Source organism: Heteronotia binoei, chromosome 16, assembly GCF_032191835.1.
Source record: "Heteronotia binoei isolate CCM8104 ecotype False Entrance Well chromosome 16, APGP_CSIRO_Hbin_v1, whole genome shotgun sequence".
Classification (NCBI taxonomy): Eukaryota; Metazoa; Chordata; class Lepidosauria; order Squamata; family Gekkonidae; genus Heteronotia; species Heteronotia binoei.
This window is the reverse complement of record NC_083238.1, coordinates 48,100,804-48,123,416: the sequence shown is the minus strand read 5'-3', so window position 1 is coordinate 48,123,416 and position 22,613 is coordinate 48,100,804. Positions and strand designations below refer to the sequence as shown.

The window sequence follows — 22,613 nt, the reverse complement described above, 5'->3', positions numbered from 1 at the left end:
TAGAATTCCACCCCTGGTTACGTTGTTATGAAAATGACCTGGAGGACTGTGCAAACAGATGGTGGGGGTCTTTCCAGTGTTTCAGCAGTGAGCCTCTCCTCACCATCTCAAGCTTCGCGTTTCACAACCCCGAGAAACCACCCTCACCTGAAGCAGATGGCCCTTCCCCAAACAGGAGGAAGGACGACTGCTCGGTTGAGGTACTCAGAGATGGGAGCTGGTCTTGTTGCCTAGTGCCGAAGACTCACTCCATTAGGGCTATGCCGGTGGTAACCATGGATTCCTGCTGTTCTTTGTGCGTCTCTTCTAAAGAGGGTTAGCTGCTAAATGCAGGTCGAACACGACTTTGCTTCTGCCATTCATTTTCCCCTACAGTAAATGAATGTTTTGCTTGCTTGCTTTTTCTTTCTTTCTTTCTTTCTTTTTTGCAAAGAGTAGCCACTAACTGTTATTTCAGGTGTAACCATAAGTCAAGCGCAGCAACACACTGCATTGTTTGTTCTTTCTAGAACACAGAGAAGAAGAAGAAGAAGAAAAAGAAGAAAATTAAAGAGGAGCCTGAAGACGACTAAAAAGAGAGAAGCCGCAATTTTTCCAAGACGGCTTTTGTCATATTTTTGTTGTTCCCCAGGACACGCGCTTACGAAGTCACTTTCTTTTAAAACATGCAATTTCCCCCATGGCTAGGCAAAGCTGATAAATTCTGTATACTTAACTCAGTGCAGTCCATCCCCCCCATCCCAGTTCTAAGTCTAATCTGCGCTGGGGAAAATTACTTTTCTACAGTAGATCCCTTCATAAGGATTCTGAATAAAAATGCTGGTTTTGCATAGCTTTTTAACGTTTCTTCTTCACCACCGAAATTGTAACTGTGTCCATTTAATTTTGTGGAATTGTGACGAGTACTTCTTAAATTGGGGGAGGGGGGATGTGGAAGAGCTTTACTCAAGATACTTTGCAAACGTGCTATGCCCAAATTAGAATCGTAGAGTTGGAAGGGACCTCCAGGGTCATCTAGTCTAACCCCTTGCACAATGCAGGAAACTCACAAACACCTCCCCCTAAATTCACGGATCTTCATTGCTGTCAGATGGCCATCTAGCCTCTGTTTAAAAACCTCCACGGAAGAAGAGCCCACCACCTCCCGAGGAAGCCTGTTCCACTGAGGAACCACTCTAACGGTCAAGAAGTTCTTCCTAATGTTGAGCTGGAAACTCTTCATTTAATTTCAACCCGTTGGTTCTGGTCCTACCTTCTGGGACCACAGAACACAATTCCACACCATCCTCTATCTGACGGCCCTTCAAGTACTTGAAGATGGTGATCATATCACCTCTCAGCCACCTCCTCTCCAGGCTAAACATGCCCAGCTTCTTCAACCTTTCCTCATAGGACTTGGTCTCTAAACCCCCCACCATCCTCATGCATAAGCTTTGATTGTTACTAGTAGAAGCAAGCAGAGGAACACAGCTGAGTTCTGTGAGTTGCCTTAAAGATCTCAAAAACTTTGTGGAGGCAAATAGGCTTTTGTTGAGAGTTGACCAGCTTGTACAGCTAGATTTTGAGTCCAGTAGCACCTCAGAGACCAAGATTTTCAGAGAACGAACTTTCAGGATTCAAAGTTCCCTTTGTCAAGATTTCTCTCAAAAGCTCATCCCCCAAGAATGTTTGTTTGTTTCATCATATTTTAGACTGCCCTCCCACTGCCAAGACAGGGCAGTGTATAACAGTAATCTCATAACACATGTAATTAAAAATACTTGGTGGGTGCCAGAAAAGGTGGTGGTGGGTGCCATGGATGGGAGAACCCCTGCAGTGCCCAAGTAACATTAGAGTGCAGATTTATACCCCGCCCTTCTCCCTGAATCAGAGTCTTAGAGCAGCTTACAATCTCCTATATTTCCCCCCCCTACAACAGACACCCTGTGAGGTAATTGGCAGTCAAAAAATGGGCAAACGTCATGCATTTCGGGTAAAGAAATTATACACTCTCAGTGCAGAAAAGGGTCATTATACGGACCTATTCGTAAAAGACTATAGCAGGGATGGCCAACGGTAGCGCTCCAGTTTTTTTTTTTTTTTTTGCCTACAACTCCCATCAGCCCCAGCCAGCATGGCCAATGTCTGGGGCTGATGGGAGTTGTAGGCAAAAACATCTGGAGAGCTACTGTTGGCCACCCCTGCTAATGTAGTATTTGCATAACAAAATAGCTACTAGTAGCTGTGACCTGGATAGCCCAGGCAAGCCGGATCTCAGAAGCTAAGCAGGGTGGATTCTGACAAGTACTTGGTTGGGAAGAAGACTGCAGATTTATACCCCGCCCTTAGAATCAGAGACTCGGAGCGGCTTACAATCTCCTATATCTTCTCCCCCCACAACAGATACCCTGTGAGGTGGGTGGGGCTGAGAGGGCTCGGACAGAAGCTGCCCTTTCAAGGACAACTACAAAAGCTATGGTTGACCCAAGGCCATTCCAGCAAGTGCAAGTGGCGGAGGGGGGAATCAAACCTGGTTCTCCCAGATAAGAGTCCACCCACTTAACCACTACACCAAACTGGTTCACCAAACTGATGATGATATTGGATTTATATCCCTCCCTCCACTCCGAATCTCAGAGCAGCTCACAATCTCCTTGACCTTCCACGCCCACAACTAACACCCTGTGAGGTGGGTGGGGCTGAGAGAGCTCTTACAGCAGCTGCCCTTTCAAGGACAACTCCTGCAAGTGCTATGACTGACCCAAGGCCATTCCAGCAGGTGCAAGTGGAGGAGTGGGGAATCAAACCTGGTTCTCCCAGATAAAAGTCTAAGTCCACAGTCTGGCCAAGTGATAAGATGTTCCTTTGTTAAGCAACTCTTTGTTAAGTCCACACACTTTGTTAAGTCCGCACACTTAACCACTACACCAAACTAGCTGGTGACTGGATCTAGATTGTGGCTAATTTAGGCATGTGTTGTATTCAGCTCACATGTTAAAGCCTAGCAGGAAAGGCTGGGTTGTACACACTAACACATTTTTAAAAGGTCATACACCACTCTGGGGAACAATAGGATATCTGTATTTTACTGAAAAGACCTGCACGGATGCATATAAGAGCTACACAGTCTGGCCAAGTGATAAGAAGTTCCTTTGTTAAGCGACCACATGACTTTATCTTGCGGCATTTCTGTTTATCGGGACATCTTTCATTTATTCCTGATGACTTGGAGCGTCAGAATTTTATTTCCTTTGGATTGTTCAGTGGAAGTGTTTTCTAGGTCACCGTTTCCTGAACTTAAAACAATTCCAAGTCACAAAAAAAGATACTTAAAACAGACTATTGAAAACAGGGCACAGCTCGATGCCAGTTACCGAAAGCCAGCAGAAGTTGCCTAGCAACAACGGTGGGCACTTGTGGATAGGGGAGAAGGAAGAGTTCTGTGGGGAACAGTTGTATGGATGCAGGGCTTTTTTTGTAGCAGGAACTCCTTCGCATATTAAGGGTGCATGCACACTTCAGATTGCAAACTGATCTCCAGATAACAGATAATTTTGCCTGGAGAAAATGGCTGCTTTGGAAGGTGGACTCTATGGCATTATGTCCCATTGAAGTCTCTCCCATCTCCAAGCCTGCCCTCCTCAAGAAAGGAAAGGTGCCCTGTGGCTGAGTTAAATACGCCTCCTTTAGCAGGCAACAGTTACTCCTATTGGCTTACTCTAGAATCCTCCATTTGCATCTCTTTTTTATAAGTTGTTACATGCCTAGCATCCTGATTGGCTCACTCCAGAATTCTTAATTTGCATCTCTTTGTCACAAGTTGTTACATGTCTAGCATCCTGATTGGCCAGTTCTTCCAGGCTTCAGGATCCTGGTTTGCAAGGAGTGCCTGTCTCAAGCTTAGGCAATAATAATTCAGTGAGTTTCAATACGTAACACAGCAAATACATAACATAGTCCTAGAAAGCACTGTGAAGACTTCACTCTTATAAGTCTGCGCTCATAGCAGTGGTCTTGGATTCCTTATGAGGCTCTGGCATCAATTATGCTAAAGTCTAGACATTGGGTACAGAGCAGCTCTGCTTAAGCAATTTTAGCTCACATTGACAAATGCGAGGCTTTTATGCCAATATTTAACTCTTCTTGTAGTCGATGAGACTTCATAAGACCATTTGCTCTCAGGTTTTGCCTCTTGTGCAATTTCAGCAATTCCTACTTAGTCAACACACATTCTCTCTCTTTTTAGTTATCAAAAAATGCACATCTTTGTGCTTAATCAGCCTGCATCGGGCAGGGCCCTGGATTATTGTGGAATAGTTTTATGACAGATCTCGAGGCGCCTGATAGCGTGAAACCTCAGAGGTTAGACCGGCAGCCTGCTTTTTATTTATACAACTCTGAGAGCGCATCACCAAAACTCAGGCAAAAGATAAGGCGGGGAAAAAGTCACCTTTGAGTCAGTCGGGGCCTTGCAACACAATACGAAGCAACCGTGGAATGTTGTGAGGCAGCTGAAACGTTTCCCTGGCTTGGTCCACCCGGTTCTGTGGTGGGTTTGGTAGCCTCTTGTGGCACCTGGAGATCTTCCACAATTAACAAGGGGAGTATACTTTGTTTACTAAGCTTACGATGTTATTTCTGATGACTCTAACTGTAAACTTCTCAGTTTTATATGGATTGTAAGCTATTTTTATGTCTTAATAAAATTGTTTAAAATTTAAAAAAAAAAACTGAGTGGACCTTGATGGCTCACCTGGATCTTGAACATGGCTGTAGATGTGCATTAATGACCTCTTCAGTCTGACAATTGTCATGTTCCAGAATTACATTATATGACATTATATGGACATTATATGGCAAAGGATTATAGAATAGAATAAAATAATTCACACAGAATATTAAAAAAAAAAAACAAGGGGAGGGACGGTGGCTCAGTGGTAGAGCATCTGCTTGGGAAGCAGAAGGTCCCAGGTTCAATCCCCGGCATCTCCAAAAAAGGGTCCAGGCAAATAGGTGTGAAAAACCTCAGCTTGAGACCCTGGAGAGCCGCTGCCAGTCTGAGAAGACAATACTGACTTTGATGGACCAAGGATCTGATTCAGTATAAGGCAGCTTCATATGTTCATAACAGCTGGTCTCTGGATGACAGAGATCAGTTCCCCTGGAGAAAATGGCTGCTTTGGAGGGTGGACTTTAAGGCATTCTACCCTGCTGAGGCCCCTCCCCTCCCCAAACCTTCAGAAATCTTCAGATATTTCCCAACTCTATTGTGGGGAGAGAGAATTGGGAAGGAAGATTCTTTGGGAGGAGGAGGAGAAGAAGAAGAAGAAGATGATGATGATGGATTTATATCCCGCCCTCCACTTCAAATGCCAGGGTCTCAGAGCGGCGATTTCCCACTCCTCCACTTGCAGCTGCTGGAATGGCCTTGGGTCAGCCACAGTTCTCACAGAGCTGTTCTTGAAAGGGGCAGCTTCTGGGAGAGGCCTCTCAGCCCCATCTACCTCTCAGGGTGTCTGTTGTGGGGGAGGAAGGTAAAGGAGATCGTAAGCTGCTCTGATACTCTGAGATTCAGAGTGAAGGGCTATGGTATAAATCTAACTACTTCTTCTCCCGGTGAACTTCCATGCAGAGAGTGGGAATAGGAAACCTTGGTCTCCCTTCTCCTATTGGGCCCTAGTTTAATCGCTTTTGTTGTTGTTGTTCAGTCCCACAGTCGAATCCGACTCTTTGCGACCCCCTGGACCAAGTCACGCCAGGCCCTCCTGTCTTCCACCATCCTCCAAAGTCTGCTCAAATTAGTGTTTGTTACATCAGTAACACTGTCCAGCCATCTCATCTTTTGCCGTCCCCTTCTTCTTTTGCCTTCTGTCTTTCCCAGCATCAGGATCTTCTCCAGTGAGTGCTCCCTTCTCATTTGGTGGCCAAAGTATTTGAGCTTCAGCTTCAGCAACAGTAACACGTTGCTGTTGCTATTGCAGTTCCATCCCTCCTGTCTGAAAAAGAAAGCAATCAAGAGGCAAACAGATATGATTGCAGGTCAAGGATTTCATAAGGTTTTAATGGTTAAAAACCAAACCAAACCTGGCTTGCAATGACCTGTACACTCTTGTGGTTAAGTTAACCAGTAGAGGGAGCCAGTTCAGAGAGTAATAGTAATAGTCTTTTAAAAAGCATTTTGAAAAATTTGAGACCAGTAATGCTGAAGAATAGCATGTTGCTTGGCAGAGAGATGTTCTTTGTGCTGGTATGTATGGCAACCATAGAGGAAAATGTAGAATTAACACCTAGGATTGCCAGATCCCCTGTGGATGCAAGTAGGGCATGCCAGATTTGGGGTGGATGTAAGAGAGGGCGGGGTTTGGGGAGGGGAGGAGCCTCCGTGTGGTACAATGCCACAGATGCCACCCTTCCAAGTAGCCATTTTCTTCAGGGGAGTTGTCCTCTGCTATCTGGAGATCAGTTGTAAAAATGGGAGATCTCCAGGCCCCACCTGGAGGATATATCAAACAACACAAAAATTGTGGCTAAATAATGAACAAAAATTTACACTATTTTTAAACAATAATTCTCAATACTTGAAAAAACACTTTATTGAAAATTATATTTAACAACAATTCATATTAAACAATAGACTAAATATTTTGTTGTTCAGTTGCACAGTTGAGTCCGACTCTTTGCGACCCCATGGACCAAGTCATGCCAGGCCCTCCTGTTTTTCACCATCCTCCAAAGTCTGCTCAAATTCATGCTAGTTACATCAGTGATGCTGTCCAGCCATCTCATCTTTTGCCGTCCCCTTCTTCTTGTGTCTTCTGTCTTTCCCAGCATCAGGATCTTCTCCAGGGAGTGCTCCCTTCTCATTTGGTGGCCAAAGTATTTGAGCTTCAGCTTCAGCATCTGACCTTCCAGGGAACAGTCACGGTTGATTTCCCTTGGGACTGACTGATTGGATCATCTTGCAGTCCAAGGGACTCTCAAGAGTCTTCTCCAGCACCACAGCTCAAAAGCATCTATTCTTCTGTGCTCGGCCTTCCTTATGGTCCAGCTCTCACAGCCATACATTACTACTGGGAATACCATCGCTTTGACTATACATACTTTTGTTGTCTCTACTTTTTATTATACTGCCCAGGTTCACCATAGCTGTCCTCTCAAGGAACAAACTTAAATATAGAAAATCCCAAAATCCATTTTCCAGTAATGTGAGATCAACGGTTGAATTTTAAAGTCTCTTTTAAACATGCACGTCAATTTCCGACTTTAGACGCTAAAGAACAATTCTGCCGCTCCCGCAGACATATTGAAGTGCCAGTGCATGCAAAAATGCTGTGTGGAGAAACTTCCTTTTTTCTTTCCATTACTGAAAAATGGATTTTGGGATTTTCTATATTTAGTGTATTGTTTCATACAAATTGTTGTTAAATATAATTTCCAATTAAGTGTTTCTTCAAGTACTGAGTTGTTGTTTAAAAATAGAGTGTGAATTTTTGTTCGTTTTTTAGCCACGATTTTTGTGGTGTTTGATATACCCCTCATTGTGGTACTCTAGGGTTTCTAACCCACCTGGAGGATGGCAACCCTCAATCTGAGGCTGAAACCTGAGGAAGACAGTGGGGTACAATGTCATAGAGTCTACCCTCTGAAGCATCCATTTTCTGCAGGAGAAGCCAGGGTTTGGAGAGGGGAGGGACTTCACTGGGGTATAAAGCCATAGAGCAACCTTCGAAAGCAGCCATTTTTATCCAGGTGAGGTGATCTCTGTCAACTGGAGATCAGTTGTAAACTCAGGAGATCTCAAACCATCACATGGAGACTGGCAACCCCATTTTAGGGGAATCTGTTTCTCTTTCATAGTTCTCCTGCTTTTACAACTGATCTGCAGCGAGCAGAGATCAGCTCCCCTGGACAAAATAGCTGCTCGGAAAGGTGGAGTCTATGGCATTGGACCATGCCGAGGCCCCTCCCCTCCCCAATCCCCTCCCTCTCCTGGATCCACCCCCAAAGTCTCCAGGTATTTTCCAATGCAGACCTGGCAACCAATGTTCCCTCTAAGCTGCAAGGTCTTGTGAGCAAAAATTCTACTTTGTGAGCTACTGGCATTAAAGTTGTGAGCTGCTGGTATTAATGTGAGCTACTGCATCAGTTATTGTGCTCTGGGGCCATCCTTCCTGAGCTAAGACAAAAATCTGTGAGTTGGAGGCTAAAAATCTGTGAGCTAGCTCACGCTAACTCAGCTTAGAGGGAACACTGCTGGCAATCCTATATTTCAGTGTCACTTCAACAAGAATACAAAATCAATAGTTATCTATTTTTCCTCTCCCCTACCAGAAGTAGCAAGAGCCCCGTGGCGCAGAGTGGTAAAGGTGCAGTACTGCAGTGGGAGCCCTCTGCTCACGACCTGAGTTCGATCCCAGCAGAAGCTGGTTCAGGTAACCAACTCCAGGTTGACTCAGTCTTCCATCCTTCCGAGGTCGGTAAAATGAGTCCCCAGCTTGCTGGGGGGAAGTGTAGTGATGACTGGGGAAGACAATGGACACCACCCTGTAAAAAGTCTGCCATGAAAACATTGTGAAAGTAACGTCACCCCAGAGTCAAAAACAACTGGTGCTTGCACAGGGGACTACCTTTACCTTAGGTTTGCCAATCCCCAGGTCCCAGCGGGGGTTCTTCTGCTTTCCCAGGCTCCTTCCCGCCCCCCGTCAGCTGGCCGGTGGGGGGAAGCCCCGCCCCCAGAGGACCATGTGCCTTTCCACCTCCAGAGGCTTCAGTCTCCGATTGAAAGGCTTCCTCTTGGGATGATGTGTCTGTGTTACTTTGAAGAAGCTGGCAACAACTCGTGAGTAGAGAGGCCAATCCCTCACTTCAGAGTTGCCAGAAACGGGGGAAGGGGGGAACGTCTGCTGAGCACTTCATTATTCCCTATGTGGAGATCGATTCTCATAGGGTATAATGGGGAATTGAGCTGGAGGTTTCGGGGGCTCTGGGGGAGCTGTTTTTTGAGGTAGAGGCACCAAAGTTTCAGTATAGTATCTAGTGCCTCTCCCCAAAGTACTCTCCAAGTTTCAGAATGGTTGGACCAGGGGGTCCAATTCTATGAGCCCCAAAAGAAGGTGCCACTATCCTTCATTATTTCCTATGGAAGGAAGACATTTTAAAAAGTGTGCTGTCCCTTTAAATGTGATGGCCATAGTGACAAGATTTATTTGGCAAAATAAAAAGCCCAGGATCAAGTTAAAAGTTCTGCAAGACAGCAAGGTAAGGGGGAATTTGCTCTACCAGATTGGCAGACTTATCATAAAGCTTGTATTCTGACCTGGGCCAAAGATTGGCTGTTATTGAAAAATAAAAGACTTTTAACATTGGAAGGTGCCAACTTGGTAAGAGGATGGCACTCGTACATATGGTACGAAGCGCCAACAAAAGGAAGTGTTTTTCTTAGACATGAAGTAAGGAAATCATTGTTTAAGACATGGTCGGAAATTAAAAGTCAAGTGTATAGATATACACCTAGATGGCTTTCCCCCGTAGAAGCATCTGTACAACCAAACCTTTTTTGTTGGGAAGATGACCATACGTATGAGTGTTTACTAGATACTAAGTATGATCTGAATATTGATGAAAATCCTAAAATAGACTGGTGGCTTAAAATGCAAATTAAGTCAAGGTATAAAGTCGATAAGGGAGTAGGCTTCTCTAAAAAATTAAATGAATTTGACCTCATTATGTTGGAATCAGATCGAAAACTGATTTCCAGAATTTATAATTGGTTACTAGAATTGAAGATGCAAGACGAAAGTGTAAAAGAAAGTTGGGTTAAATGGATGCAAGAATTTGGCTACACTATTAAATTAACCGTATGGGAAAAAATATGGAAGGATAACTTGAAATTGACAAAGTCCTCTCTTTTTAAAGAGAACTTATACAAAATGGTATACCGTTGGTATTATACCCCTGTAAAGCTTTCCAGAGCCTTTCCAAATACTTCTGATAAATGTTGGAAATGCTGCAAAGTTAAAGGCTCGTTATATCATATGTGGTGGAAATGTGATTTGGCAAAAATATTGGGTGCAAATATCGCTATGGAGCCAGAAGATATTAAAAATGCAAATCCCTCATATACCAGAGTTATACTTATTAAATATATGTAAAATGTCGATATCTAAAACAGTGAAAAAGTTACTGCTTCATATTGTTACAGGGGCATGAATTTTATACGCTAAATATTGGAAAACGTCTCAAATACCAAATAGAGAGGAATTTATGTTTAAATTGCTAGAAGCATCAGAAATGGACTTATTAACTAATAGATTGAGAGGAGGGAATATAGAGGAATGTGAGAAAACTTGGAATCCTATATATGAGTGGGCAAAACAATTGGGTTTTGAATTGACAGGATAATATATATATGTATTAGTTTTAGTTCATACGCTTCATTAGATGATATGTATTGGTTAAGTATATACGCTTTTTTATGTTTGTTGTGTATTTTGTATGTATGCTTATGTTGAAGTGTTGTCAATAAAAATTTAAAATCTTAAAAATAAATAAATAAATAAATGTGATGGCCAGAACTCTCTTGGAGTTCAATTATGCTTGTCACATTCTTGTTCCTGGCTCCGCCCCCAGTGTCTCCTGGCTCCACCCTCAAAGTCTCCAGATATTTCTTGAATTGGACTTGGCAACCCTACTTTCCCTTTTTACCAGCAGTAGCACTGGGGCTGGTGCTTTAGACTGCATCTTGAAGGGAAGTGGGAAATTACCACCGGATACAAACTGGATTTACGTTGTCTTACTATTTTAATGAAAAAAAAAATTGATAAAATTTATTTTGCAGAAGTTTTAATTGTACCCTTTTCCCACATGTATTTTTTGGAATATATTATTTATTTCTTACAAAAAATTAATTGATAGCCTCATTGTGGGTGGGCCCTCTGTTTCCTGGCAACCAATATTTTCAGACCCAGTCTGCCAGTGCCTGTTGCAGAGGGAACTTGAAGAGAGGCGGGGCAACTTGCTGGTCTGGGGCAGCTTGTGCGAAATCCAGCAGCAGCCGCGTGGAGAAGAGGAGAGTGCGAGCAGCATAAGGCTAGTGGGAAATCGGTCCTGGTTTCACACTTATCTTCTCCACGGCGCTTCCTTCTGATTGCTCACAAGCTTCCCTGGGGCAGTGGCTTGTTCCGCTTGCCGTGGGAAGCAGAAACCAATTTTTAGAGGAGCAAGTTGCAGCCCCTGGGGCAGCTTGTGTGAAATCGGAAGGAAGCCCCGTGGAGAAGAGGAGCTTGACGGGGACAAGGCTAGGTGGGAATCCGTCTCAGAGCAGCATACAGTCTCCTTTTCTTTCCTCTCCGCACAACCAGGTTTGGTGGGGCTGAGAGAGCCCTGAAAGAACTGCTCTTGAGAGAACAGCTCCAAGAAAACTGTGAATGACCCAAGGCCACCCAGGAACTGCATGTGGAAGAGTGGGGAATCAAACCCGGCTCTCGAGATTAGAATCCACGGTATTTAACCACTACACCAAACTGGCTATCTGAACAGGTACACAATGTACCTGGCACCCTCTATCAGAAAATTATTTTCCAGTGTGGTTCATTCTAGACATCACACTGCCACAGTGGACGCAGAGGCCTCTTCACTTTCTGGCCATGAATGAAACATTTATCCAGGGCTTTTTTTTTAGCAGGAACACACAGGAACACAGTTCCGGCTGGCTTGGTGTCAGGGGCTGTGGCCTAATGTGTAAATGAATTCCTGCTGGGCTTTTTCTACAAAAAGCCCTATGTGAAACAGTGGTGACATCAGGGGGTGTGGCCTAATATACAAATTAGTTCCTGCTGGGCTTTTTCTACCAAAACCTCCCTGTATTTGTCTATCTTCAGTCATTTCTGTTTCCGGTTATTTCCCAGCTATCCACATCCCATTTTCTAGCTGAAAAAGGTTTTAACTTTTTATATCATATATTTGACGGTGTATTTTTTCTTTAGCTCAGTCATTAGAGCCAGGCAATATAGGTTATTTCAGATGTACACGTCCCTTTAAAAACTGCCGATGGACCGTGTATTGCTTATAAAGCACTAGCTGGGAATGCTAATGGATGTAATAGCCCTCAAAGCAGGAACAAAAAGCATTCTCCTTGGGGGGATGGAAAAGCAATGTCAAAGCACAGTGGTGTTTCATTTGCAGGCAAAATGCTGAGTCCTGCCTGGAACCGAGTCATTTCTGTAAATGTACAGGCCTTAATTGGAAAGGAACGTGGTCTTGCAACCATGCTGTTTGCAAAGGGAGCATTGGGCAGAAGCGCATGAAAATAGGATGAAATTCTTGGGTACAATCTTGGGCAGGAAATGAAGGAACAAAACGCTTGGCCGTCTCCACACTCTGTTTCCTCAAAACAGTCTGATCCAGCCAACGCCCAAGACGTCATTTTGCATGCCACCGAAGCCAGTGACCCAGTCAAAGGTCACGAAGGAATTCAGGTGGAACTGTTTACAGCACCAGAACTTCTGGTTCTAGTGCGCAGAGTTCTGCTTTGTGGATTGTTTGGTAGACTAAGTTGTTTTGTGTGCTGGCCAGATTTTGTCAGCTATAACGATGCTGAGTTTTGTTAGGATTGGCTAATACTCTAGTAGCGAGAGATGAGGGCTGTGGGAGAGAGATCACTTCTGTTTAAAAAAAAAAAAAAACCAGAAGTGACACAGGTAGTTCTAAGGAACCACAACGTTTCCATGAGGTGATCCTGGAGCTGGTATCACAATTTTTTTAAAATCTCCCCCTGCCACTCAGAGCAGCAGGGGCAATAGGAAGTGGGGGGGGGGAGTGCAGGGGATTCCCCCACTCCCACCGGGAGAATGGGACTTCTGCTAGTGACAGTTACATTCTCACATCATGGACACAGAAGTAGTATGACTACAAGGCAGGGCATTCTTTGTAGCAGGAACTCCTCTGCATATTAGGCCACACAGCCCTGATGTAGCCAATCCTCCAATAGATTACAGGGCTTTTAGCACAGGGCCTACTGTAAGCTCTTGGAAGATTGGCCACATCAGGGCTGTGTGGCCTAATATGCAAAGGAGTTCCTTCTGGGTTCCCTGCATGAAACAATGGTGCTGTCAGGGGCTGTGACCTAATATGCAAATAAGTTCCTGCTGGGCTTTTTCTACCTAAAAAGCACTGATAACAACTATTTCCATGGTACAAGGGTCATATTAAGGAGAGGGACTGAGTGAAACAGGTGGCTGGATCCTACCCATTGCACACAAATGCATACAGGCACATGTGCACCCACAAGCACACACACACAAAAACATACACAGATATCGGGGTGGACTTCTAGCAGGAGCTCCTTTGCATATTAGGCCACACACCCCTGATGTAGCCAATCCTCCAAGAGCTCACAAGGCTCTTTTTTGTAAGCTCTTGGAAGACTGGCTACATCAGGGGGCGTGGCCTAATATGCAAAGGAGCTTCTGCTAGAATTCCACCCCTGCATAATCATTTTAATTCCCTTCTCTCTCTCTTGTTCTTCCCTATCTTTAAAAATGAAGCACATAAAACAGTTTCTTCATTTTTATTTTGTAGCCCTTCCCAGATAGGGTTGCCAAGTCCAATTTAAGAAATATCTGGGGACTTCAGGGGTGGAGCCAGGAGACTTTGGGGTGGAGCCAGGAGACATTAGGGGTGGAGCCAAGATCAAGGCTGTGACAAGCATAATTGAACTCCAAAGGGAGTTCTGGCCATCACATTTAAAGGGATGGCACACCTTTTCAATGCCTTCCTTCCATAGGAAATAATAAAGGATAGGGGCACCTTCTTTTGGGGCTCATAGAATTGGACCCCCTGGTCCAATCTTTTTGAAACTTGGGGGGTATTTTGGGGAGAGGCACTAGATGCTATACTGAAATACTGAAAATGTGGTGCCTCTGCCTCAAAAAACAGCCCCCCAGAGCCCCAGATACCCATGGATCAATTCTCCATTATTTTCTATGGGAATAAATCTCCATAGGGAATAATGGGAGTACCTAGCAGACATTCCCCTCCCCCCCCCGCTTTCTGACAACCCTAAAGCGGGGGGGGGGCCCTCCAAACTGGGGGATCCCCTGCCCCCACCTGGGGATTGGCAACCCTATTCCCAGAAGAGGAAAGCCACTGAGTTTGTGATGAACAGGGACTTTTTGGCTGGTAACAGACAACCAGTTGGGGGCGGATGGAAGACATCCCAAATCGGGCCGCCTCAAAAAGAAATGTCCCAAAGCGTTCAAATGCTCCCATACAAGCCGTTCCCATCCTGACTGCAGGGCAACTGGTGTGATCAGACGGCTGTTGCACACCGTCCTCTGTAGTATGGTTTGGGCTTCTTTAAAATAAAATTTAAAAGCCAGAAGCGGCTTGGGGTGACTTGCACATTTCTGCGTCCAGACACTGAAGAGGCGACTGGCATGCAGCTCAGAAATTTGCTACCACTTTGAATGAGACTGGGTTATTATTTGTTTATGTATTTGGGGGGGGGGGGGGGTGGAATTATGAGAAGATGGCCAGCAGCCAGATTGAGGTTGCGTTTCGATTTCCAACCTTCAGGTGGGGCCTGGAGACCTCCTGGAATCACACCCAGTCTCCAGATGACATTCTGCTTACCTGGAGAAAATGGCTGCTTGGAAGGGTGGCTTCTATTGTATTATAGTGTCACGTTCTGAGGGTGCAGGCAGGCAGGAGTCCAAAGCCAGTCCAAGGTCAAAGTCCAGGAAGTCAAGCAGGAGCCAAGTCACCAATGCAGAATCGCAAACCGGAATCAGAAGTCAATGTCCAAAAGCCAAAAGGTCAGGGTGCCAAGGAAATCAAGCAGGTCAGCATCAGGAAGGAGCGTGGATGCAAGCCAGAGAATAGACTTGTTGCTTCCACAAGGTTACCAGATCTTGGGTGGGAGCTATAAGGAAGCCTCAATTAGCCTGCTCCTTGGGTGGCAGTGACTCTGCTAGAACTCAGGGCAGAGAGATCTGAAACATTGGCGTGCTTCATGTCTTTGCTCTGAAAGTTCTTTCCAAAGCCTGCTTTGAACTCTTGAGGTGGAAGGAGGAGAGCTTGGAGGAGATTGATTGTCAACAGCTGACACTGGTGCCTAGGAGTGATTGATGGGCCAGCTGCTGTTTGTTCAGTTGAGGAACTGGCTGGCAACTCTTCGAGGTCTGTTAACCCTTCCAGCTCCTCCTCATCAGGGCTCATGACATATAGCCTGCTGAGGCTTCTCCCCTCCCCAAACCCCGCCCTCTCCTGGCTCCACCCCCAAAGTCTCCAGGTATTTCCCAACACAGATCCAGCAACCCTCAGCAACCCTGAGCCTGAGAAATGGCTGACAGCGTGCTCTGCTACCTCTCACCCTCTTCAGAGCCGTTTCTTGTGGTGAATGTTATCTCTTGCCGGCCAACCTGCCGGCTCCTCCTCATCTATAAGCCCGACATCCTTTTACCGTCCTGCTTCCAGCCTTTCATGAGGTGATTATACTACATGATTAGAGCGCCCATGCTGTGCAGGAGATAGAGGGTTGAATGCAGACTGGGGAAACCTGGATTCAAATGTACGTTCTGCTGTGAACGCTCAAACTGTTCGAGCTAATCATGCGTGAAACCCTTCTGAGGTATTTCCAGAAAACAGCATAGCAAATTATGGACCTGTGAACTGAAAGCCAATTTACAGTTCCTTTCTCCGGGTCAAGTTGTACACGCTTTGGGTGTACAACTGGTATTAACTAGATTAATACCACTTCTCCCTCCCCCCATCTACTTGTCTCCCTCCCTCCCTCTCTCCATCCCTCCCTTCCTTTCCTTTCCCCTCCCTCCCTTCCTTCCTTCCTCCCTCCCTCTCCCTCCCTTCCCCTCCTCCCTCCCTCCCTCTCCCTCCATCCCTTCCCTTCATCCTTCCCTCCTTCCTTCCTTCCTCCCTCCCTTCCTTCCCTTGTGGCTTTCAAACATCTGATGTTTATTCTATGCAACTCTTACGTTAAGCAAGTTTGACCACCCCTGCTATAGAGTCTACCTTCCAGAGCAGCCCTGTTCCCCCCCAGAAATCGATCTCTGTAGTTCAGTTGTAATTCTGGGAGATCTCTTACGTAGCAGCCTCAGGGCTTTTTTTTGAGCAGGAACGCACAAGAACGCAGTTCTAGCTGGCTTAGTGTCAGAGGGTGTGTCCTTGCATGCAAATAAGTCCATGCCTGGCCTTTTCTACAAAAAACCCCATGTGAAACATTGGTGATGTCATAGGGTGTGGCCTAACACGCAAATGAGTTCCTGCTGGGCCTTTTCCACCAAAAAAGCCCTGAGTAGTCCTATCCTAGCAGCTCAGTTGAAACATTGTTCAGTGCTTGAGAAAGAGGGGTGAGCTTCATCCGATCAAGTCTTCCTCCCACCTCCCATCAGTCCCTGCGTAGTTTATCTCCCCAAGGACGCCATTTCACAATGAATCATGAAACAATGTGAGAAATCAGCCTGGAAATAGTTCATGGAAATCTGTAGCGCCTCTGGAAAAAAGACATCAGCACGACTGGTCAGCTTCTGTCCCTGTTTAGCATATACATGGCTGCAGGGGTGGAATTCTAGCAGGAGCTCCTTTGCATATTAGGCCACACACCCCTGATGTAGCCAATCCTCCAAGAGCTTAAAAGGCGCTTTTTTTTTTGTAAGCTCTTGGAGGATTGGCTACATCAGGGGTGTGTGGCCTAATATGCAAAGGAGCTCCTGCTGGAATTCCACTCCTGTGTGGCGAGATACCATTTCCATGGCATTTGTTCATGACTAGAACCACTAATGTCATCCTCCAAAAAGTCGGTGTGCGCTAGTGGTTACAGAGCCAGACTGATGAGATCAGGGAAAACCAGGTTTCAAGTTTCCATGTGGTTGCCAATCCCCAGGTGAGGGCAGGGGATCCCTAGTTTGAGGGCTCTCCCCCCGCCTCAGGGTCATCAGAAAATGGGAGGGAAGTCTGCTTGGCACTCCATTATACCCTATGGAGACCAATTCCCATAGGCTACAATGGAGAATTGATCCATGGGTATCTGAGGTTCTAGGGGGGCTATTTTCTGAGGTAGAGGCACCAAATTTTCAACATAGCATCCAGTGCCTTTCCTCAAAACACCCTTTCAAAAAGATTGGATGAGGGGGTCCAGTACTATGAGCCCCCAAAGAAGGTGCCCCTATCCTTCTTTATTTCCTATGGAAGGCAGGCATTTAAAAGGATTGGAGTCCCTTTAAATGTGATGGCCAGAACTCCCTTTGGAATCCAATTGTGCTTTACAACCTTGCTTCTGGCTCCACCCCCCCCCCCCCAAATTCTCCTGACTCAACCCCAAAAATCCCCAGATATTTCCTGAGTCAGACCTGGCAACCCTATTACAATCTCCTTTCCCTTTCTCTTCCCGCAACAGGCATCTTGTGAGACAAGTGGGGCTGAAAGAGTCCAGAGAGAACTGCTCCGGTGAGAACAGCTCCAAGAGAACTGTGACTGGCTCAAGGTCACCCAGCAGGCTTCATGAGGAGGAGTCTGGGAATCAGCCCTGGTTGTCCAGATTAGAGTCCGCTGCTCTTAACCACTAGCTAGAGAAAAGACAGAGAGAAATCAAAGTCTTTCTCCTACAGAAGGGAGAAGCCAGGTTTTGTCCCTCTAGTAATTTAGCACAGTATCAGTGAAGCTAGGGTTGCCAAGCCCAATTCAAAAAATATCTGGGGACTTTGGGGGTGGAGCCAGGCGCAAAGGTGTGACAAGCAGAATTGAACTCCAAAGGGAGTTCCGGCCATCACATTTAAAGGGACTGCACCCCTTTTTAATACCTTCCTTCCATAGGAAATAATGAAGAATAGGGGCATTTTCTTTTGAGGCTCATAGAATTGGACCCCCTGGTTCAATCTTTTTGCATCTTGTGGGGTATTTTTGGAAGAGTCACTGGATACTATACTGAGAATTTGGTGCCTCTACCTCAAAATACAGCCCACCCCCGAGCCCTAGATACCTACGGATCAATTCTCTATTATACCCTATAGGAATCAGTCTCCATAGGGAACAATGGAGTGCCCAGCAGACATTTCCCTCCCCTCCCCCCGCTTTTTGATAGGGTTGCCAAGTCCAATTCAAGAAATATCTGGGGACTTTGGGGGTGGAGCCAGGAGACATTAGGGGTGGAGCCAAGATCAAGGCTGTGACAAGCATAATTGAACTCCAAAGAGAGTTCTGGCCATCACATTTAAAGGGACGGCACACCTTTCAATTCCTTCCTTCCATAGGAAATAATAAAGTATAGGGGCACCTTCTTTTGGGGCTCATAGAATTGGACCCCCTGATCCAATCTTTTTGAAACTTGGGGGGTATTTTGGGAAGAGGCACTAGATGCTATACTGAAAATTTGGTGCCTCTACCCCAAAAAACAGCCCCTCCAGAGCCCCAGATACCCGCGGATCAATTCTCCATGATTTTCTATGGGAATAAATCTCCATAGGGAATAATAGAGTTCCCAGCAGACATTTCCCTCCCCTCCCCCCGCTTTCTGACGACCCTGAAGCGGGGGGAGGGTCTCCAAACCGGGGGATCCCCTGCCCCCACCTGGGGATTGGCAACCCTACTTTTTGATGACCTGAAGTGGGGGGAGGGCCTCCAAACCGGGGATCCCCTGCCCCCACCTGGGGATTGGCAACCCTAAATGAAGCAGCAGGGGAGGAGGAACTCTGGCCTACAGAAATAATCCTGGGAACACAGACCAAGGAAGCGGCTCATTCCAATAACCGCTCGTATCTGTGGGAAAATACAGTAGCTGATTATTTCAACACATCTGACTTCTGAGATTCCATTGCAGCTGCCTCGGAGGTCAGGAAGACCCGATAAGAACTTGCCGCATATCGAGAAAGAGACCAAGGTTACGAGGCCTTCTGGCCGAAGACTCCAGCTGGCTTCCCCGCCCAGCCAGCTGCATGCTCTCTCCGCAGGCAGGCTGCTTTTATGGGCACTGCCAGAGGTGTGGTGGCCGTTGTTCTGTATGGTGCGGCCCAGGTTGAAAGACCCGGCGTTCTTGTGAAAATATCAAAAGACCAGAAGATTCCCCTGAAGAAGCTGCATTGCGAAACAAGGGGGGGAGGAATTTTAAAAAACCTGAATGGCAAAAGATTCTTCTTCGTTTGCATGATTGGCCTTTTGCATATCTTGTTTTTATCATTTGAGAAACTTGTTTGTTATAAAGGTTCTTTTAGGGGCTTTTGGTTTAAAGCATGATAAAACATCCAATCGGTGGGAAAGGCTTTCTTGTGAGCAGGCACTGCTGGTCTATTTAGTTTTTGTAAATTAACATTTTATTGTGTTTTAAAGGAAAAAGAAAAGAAAATGACAACACAAATCAAGACGCCATGTATCAACAGCACTTAAAGCTCCAAAGCTGAGAAATCAAATTCAATACCCATATAAATCCACAAAAGTTAGTAGAATATATTCGATCAAGTATTACAACCTGATTACCAAAGACCTAAATCATTAATATGTTTGGGTATTGATTGGGTCTCACATAAATACGTTTCTGCAACAATCGAAAGAATCTCCTTACTGCTGTATGCTGCAAAGATGTGCATTGAGTCCTATGAGGAAAGGTTGAAGGAGCTGGGGATGTTTAGCCTGGAGAGGAGACAGCTGAGAGGTGATATGATCACCATCTTCAAGTACTTGAAGGGCTGTCGTATAGAGGATGGTGTGGAATTATTTTCTGTGGCCCCAGAAGGTAGGACCAGAACCAATGGGTTGAAATTAAATCAAAAGAGTTTTCGACTCAACATCAGGAAGAACTTCCTGACTGTTAGAGCGATTCCTCAGTGGAACAGGCTTCCTCGGGAGGTGGTGGGCTCTCCTTCCTTGGAGGTTTTTAAACAGAGGCTATACGGCCACCTGACAGCAATGAAGATCCTGGGAATTTAGGGGGGAAGTGTTTGTGAGTTTCCTGCATTGTGCAGGGGGTCCCTTCCAGCTCTATGTTTTTATGATTCTATGATTGCTAAGAACTGGAAAACTGCCATCATTCCTTCAATTCAGCAATGGTCTATTTAGTTTTTTTAAAACATAGACAGGATAGATAGATTTATCCCCATTACTCTTCATGTTTAGAATGACTTACATGTTTAGAATGATTAAAATAACTATTTCTTTAAAAAAATTGGGATGCCATCTTCCAGGTGGGACCTGGGGATTCCTGGAATTACACCTCATCTTCAGACTACAGAGATCAGCTCCCCTGGAGAAAAGGGGTGCATTGGAGGGGGGACTCTAGGGCATTGTATCCCACTGAGGTCCCTGTTTCCCCAAATCTCCAGGAGTTTCCCAACCTGGATCTGGCAACTCCGTTTAAAAACCCAGACTTTACTTCAACAGGTTTAGAAGCGTGTCACCCTGTTTAGGATTGCAGTGTTAGGGATTCAAATTCCTTCATTCTAAATGGAGGTTTATTTAGGATACTATTTGACTAATTTAATTATTCTATCTATTTGGCTGTCCTGAACTGTGACCTTAAATCACAGTCTTTTATGTATCTTGATGGTGGTTCCTTATTTACATTGTAAGCCACCTTGAGTTCCGTAAGGCAGAAGGATGGCAAAAAATAATAATAATAAAGGAGACAATTTTAGGGTTGCCAATCTCCAGTTTGGAGACCCTCGCTCCGCTTCAGGGTAATCAGAAAGTGGAGGTAGGGAAGTCTGCTAGGCACTCCATTATTCCCTATAGAGACCACATTGGGCCGGCCAATTCCTATAGGGTACGATGGAGAATTTATCTGTGGGTACCTGGGGCTCTGAGGGGGCTGTTTTTTGAGGTAGAAGCACCAAATTCTCAGCATACCATCAGATGCCTCTTCTCAAAACGCCCTCCAGGTTTCAATGAGCCACAAAAGTAGGTGCCCCTATCCTTCATTACTTCCAATGGAGGGAAGGCATGGAGAAAAGGTGTGCGGTCCCTTTCAATGTGATGGCCAGAACTCCCTTTGAAGTTTAATTACGCTTGTCACAACCTTGCTCCTGGCTCCAACCGCAAAGTCCCCAGATATTTCTTGAACTGGACTTGGCAACCCTATTAGGCAGAAAGGCAGCAAAAAAAATTAATAAATGAGACAACTTCGTCGCTCAGCACAGATGCATGCTCCGCTCTCGTTTCCTGCCGTCTGCTTCCTTCCCCTATTGCTTCAGTTTCTCCTCACCAGTCCTGGTCTGTCCCCAAATGTCCCTTGCCAGTCTGCTCTTTGACTCAGATCTAAAAACGAGGAGAGATTCAGATGAAATTCAAGCATGTTGGTACAACAATAGCTCATCTGCAGTTGTTATTGAACTTGGGTGCACTGGGCTCGATTGCAACACTTGGGTTTTGGCACAGCAGCGAGATACTGCTATGTCTAAAAGTGTCTGCTCCAGACTCATCACGCGCTAGGCAATCATTCCGGAGAATATGGTAAGAATTCAACCCTTGTGCTTTGTGGCAGATTAGCCAGGGAGCTGAAGCTGCCATATCGTCTGCTCTTCCTTGGGAGAAAACCCCACAGAGTACAATGGAACTCAACTCCAAAGAAATGTGCCTAGACTCAGAGGATACGTTGCATGTGCAGGAATATTGCATATTACCAGGGGTGGAATTCTATCAGGAGCTCCTTTGCATATGAGGCCACACCCCCTGATGTAGCCAGTCCTCCAAGAGCTTACAAAAAAGAGCCTTGGATAAGGTTGTCAAGTCCCCCGCAGCCTCTGGCCATAAAGTTTTTCCTCCCAAATTGCTAGAGCCATTACAATCATAATTAAATTTGCAATATAGCACCAGAAATGTTAATTTTAAATAGAAATGTTTAAATGTTGGTTTTATAGTGTAATAACTATTGAATTGTATGATTTTATTGTATATTGGATTAATGTGTTGTGAGCCGCCCTGAGCCTGCTCCGGTGGGGAGGGAGGGATATAAATAAAATGTATTATTATTATTATTATTATTATAGCATCCGGGAAAACCATGGAGTTTCCCGGAAACGCCTAGAGCGGCTGGCACACGGCATTGCCAGTGTGATGATGTCACTTCTGGGTGACGTCACTGCAGCAGTGACGTCGGGGAAGGTTCCTCCCACCGGTTCAGTGTGGGCTGGCGGGTTGGGAACCTTAAGAGCGGGGGAACTCCCACCTGGCCTGGGGTCTTGGCAGCCCTACTTGGAGGATTGGCTACTTCAGAGGGGTGTGGCCTCATATGCAAAGGAGCTCCTGCTAGAATTCCACCCCTGCATATCACTCATTTGTTTGTCAGGGTATAATGAAAACCACAGCGTGATGATAACGCAGTGGGCTATCACAATGTATGGAGGCAGAATTGAAGAACTTCCCTCCACCCACAGTTCTTTCCAACTCTGGGAAAGCTGATTCCAGGCTCTCAGGATTGGCATGGCGTCATAGCCACATGGGCTTGGGAGGCTGGGATGAAATCTTCACTGATAGAAGAAGCAGAAAGTCTCCTTTCCTTTGCCCCATGGAACCGCTCTCCTCAATGGACCCACAAATCAGGGAATAAACTTTCCTAGGGTCAGAAAGACCCTGGTCCAGGGGTGGCCAGACTGCGTCTTGGGAGTCACATGTGGCTCTTTCACACATATTGTGTG

General features: G+C 45.6%; 2 protein-coding genes across 3 annotated transcripts in view; one reads left to right on the top strand and one right to left on the bottom strand.

The window, feature by feature from the left end:
• Positions 1–832, top strand: part of NOP58 (NOP58 ribonucleoprotein) — a 30,702-nt gene extending 29,870 nt beyond the window's left edge. For both annotated transcript variants that reach the window (XM_060257090.1, XM_060257091.1), the window contains exon 15: positions 510–832. In XM_060257090.1, coding sequence (XP_060113073.1) covers positions 510–572 — 63 coding nt within the window. In that variant the 3' untranslated portion in view covers positions 573–832. The remainder of the gene's footprint in view (positions 1–509) is intronic.
• WDR12 (WD repeat domain 12) overlaps positions 1–22,613 on the bottom strand; it is a 344,303-nt gene that overhangs the window by 2,704 nt on the left and 318,986 nt on the right. The gene's annotated exons all lie outside the window — the stretch shown is intronic.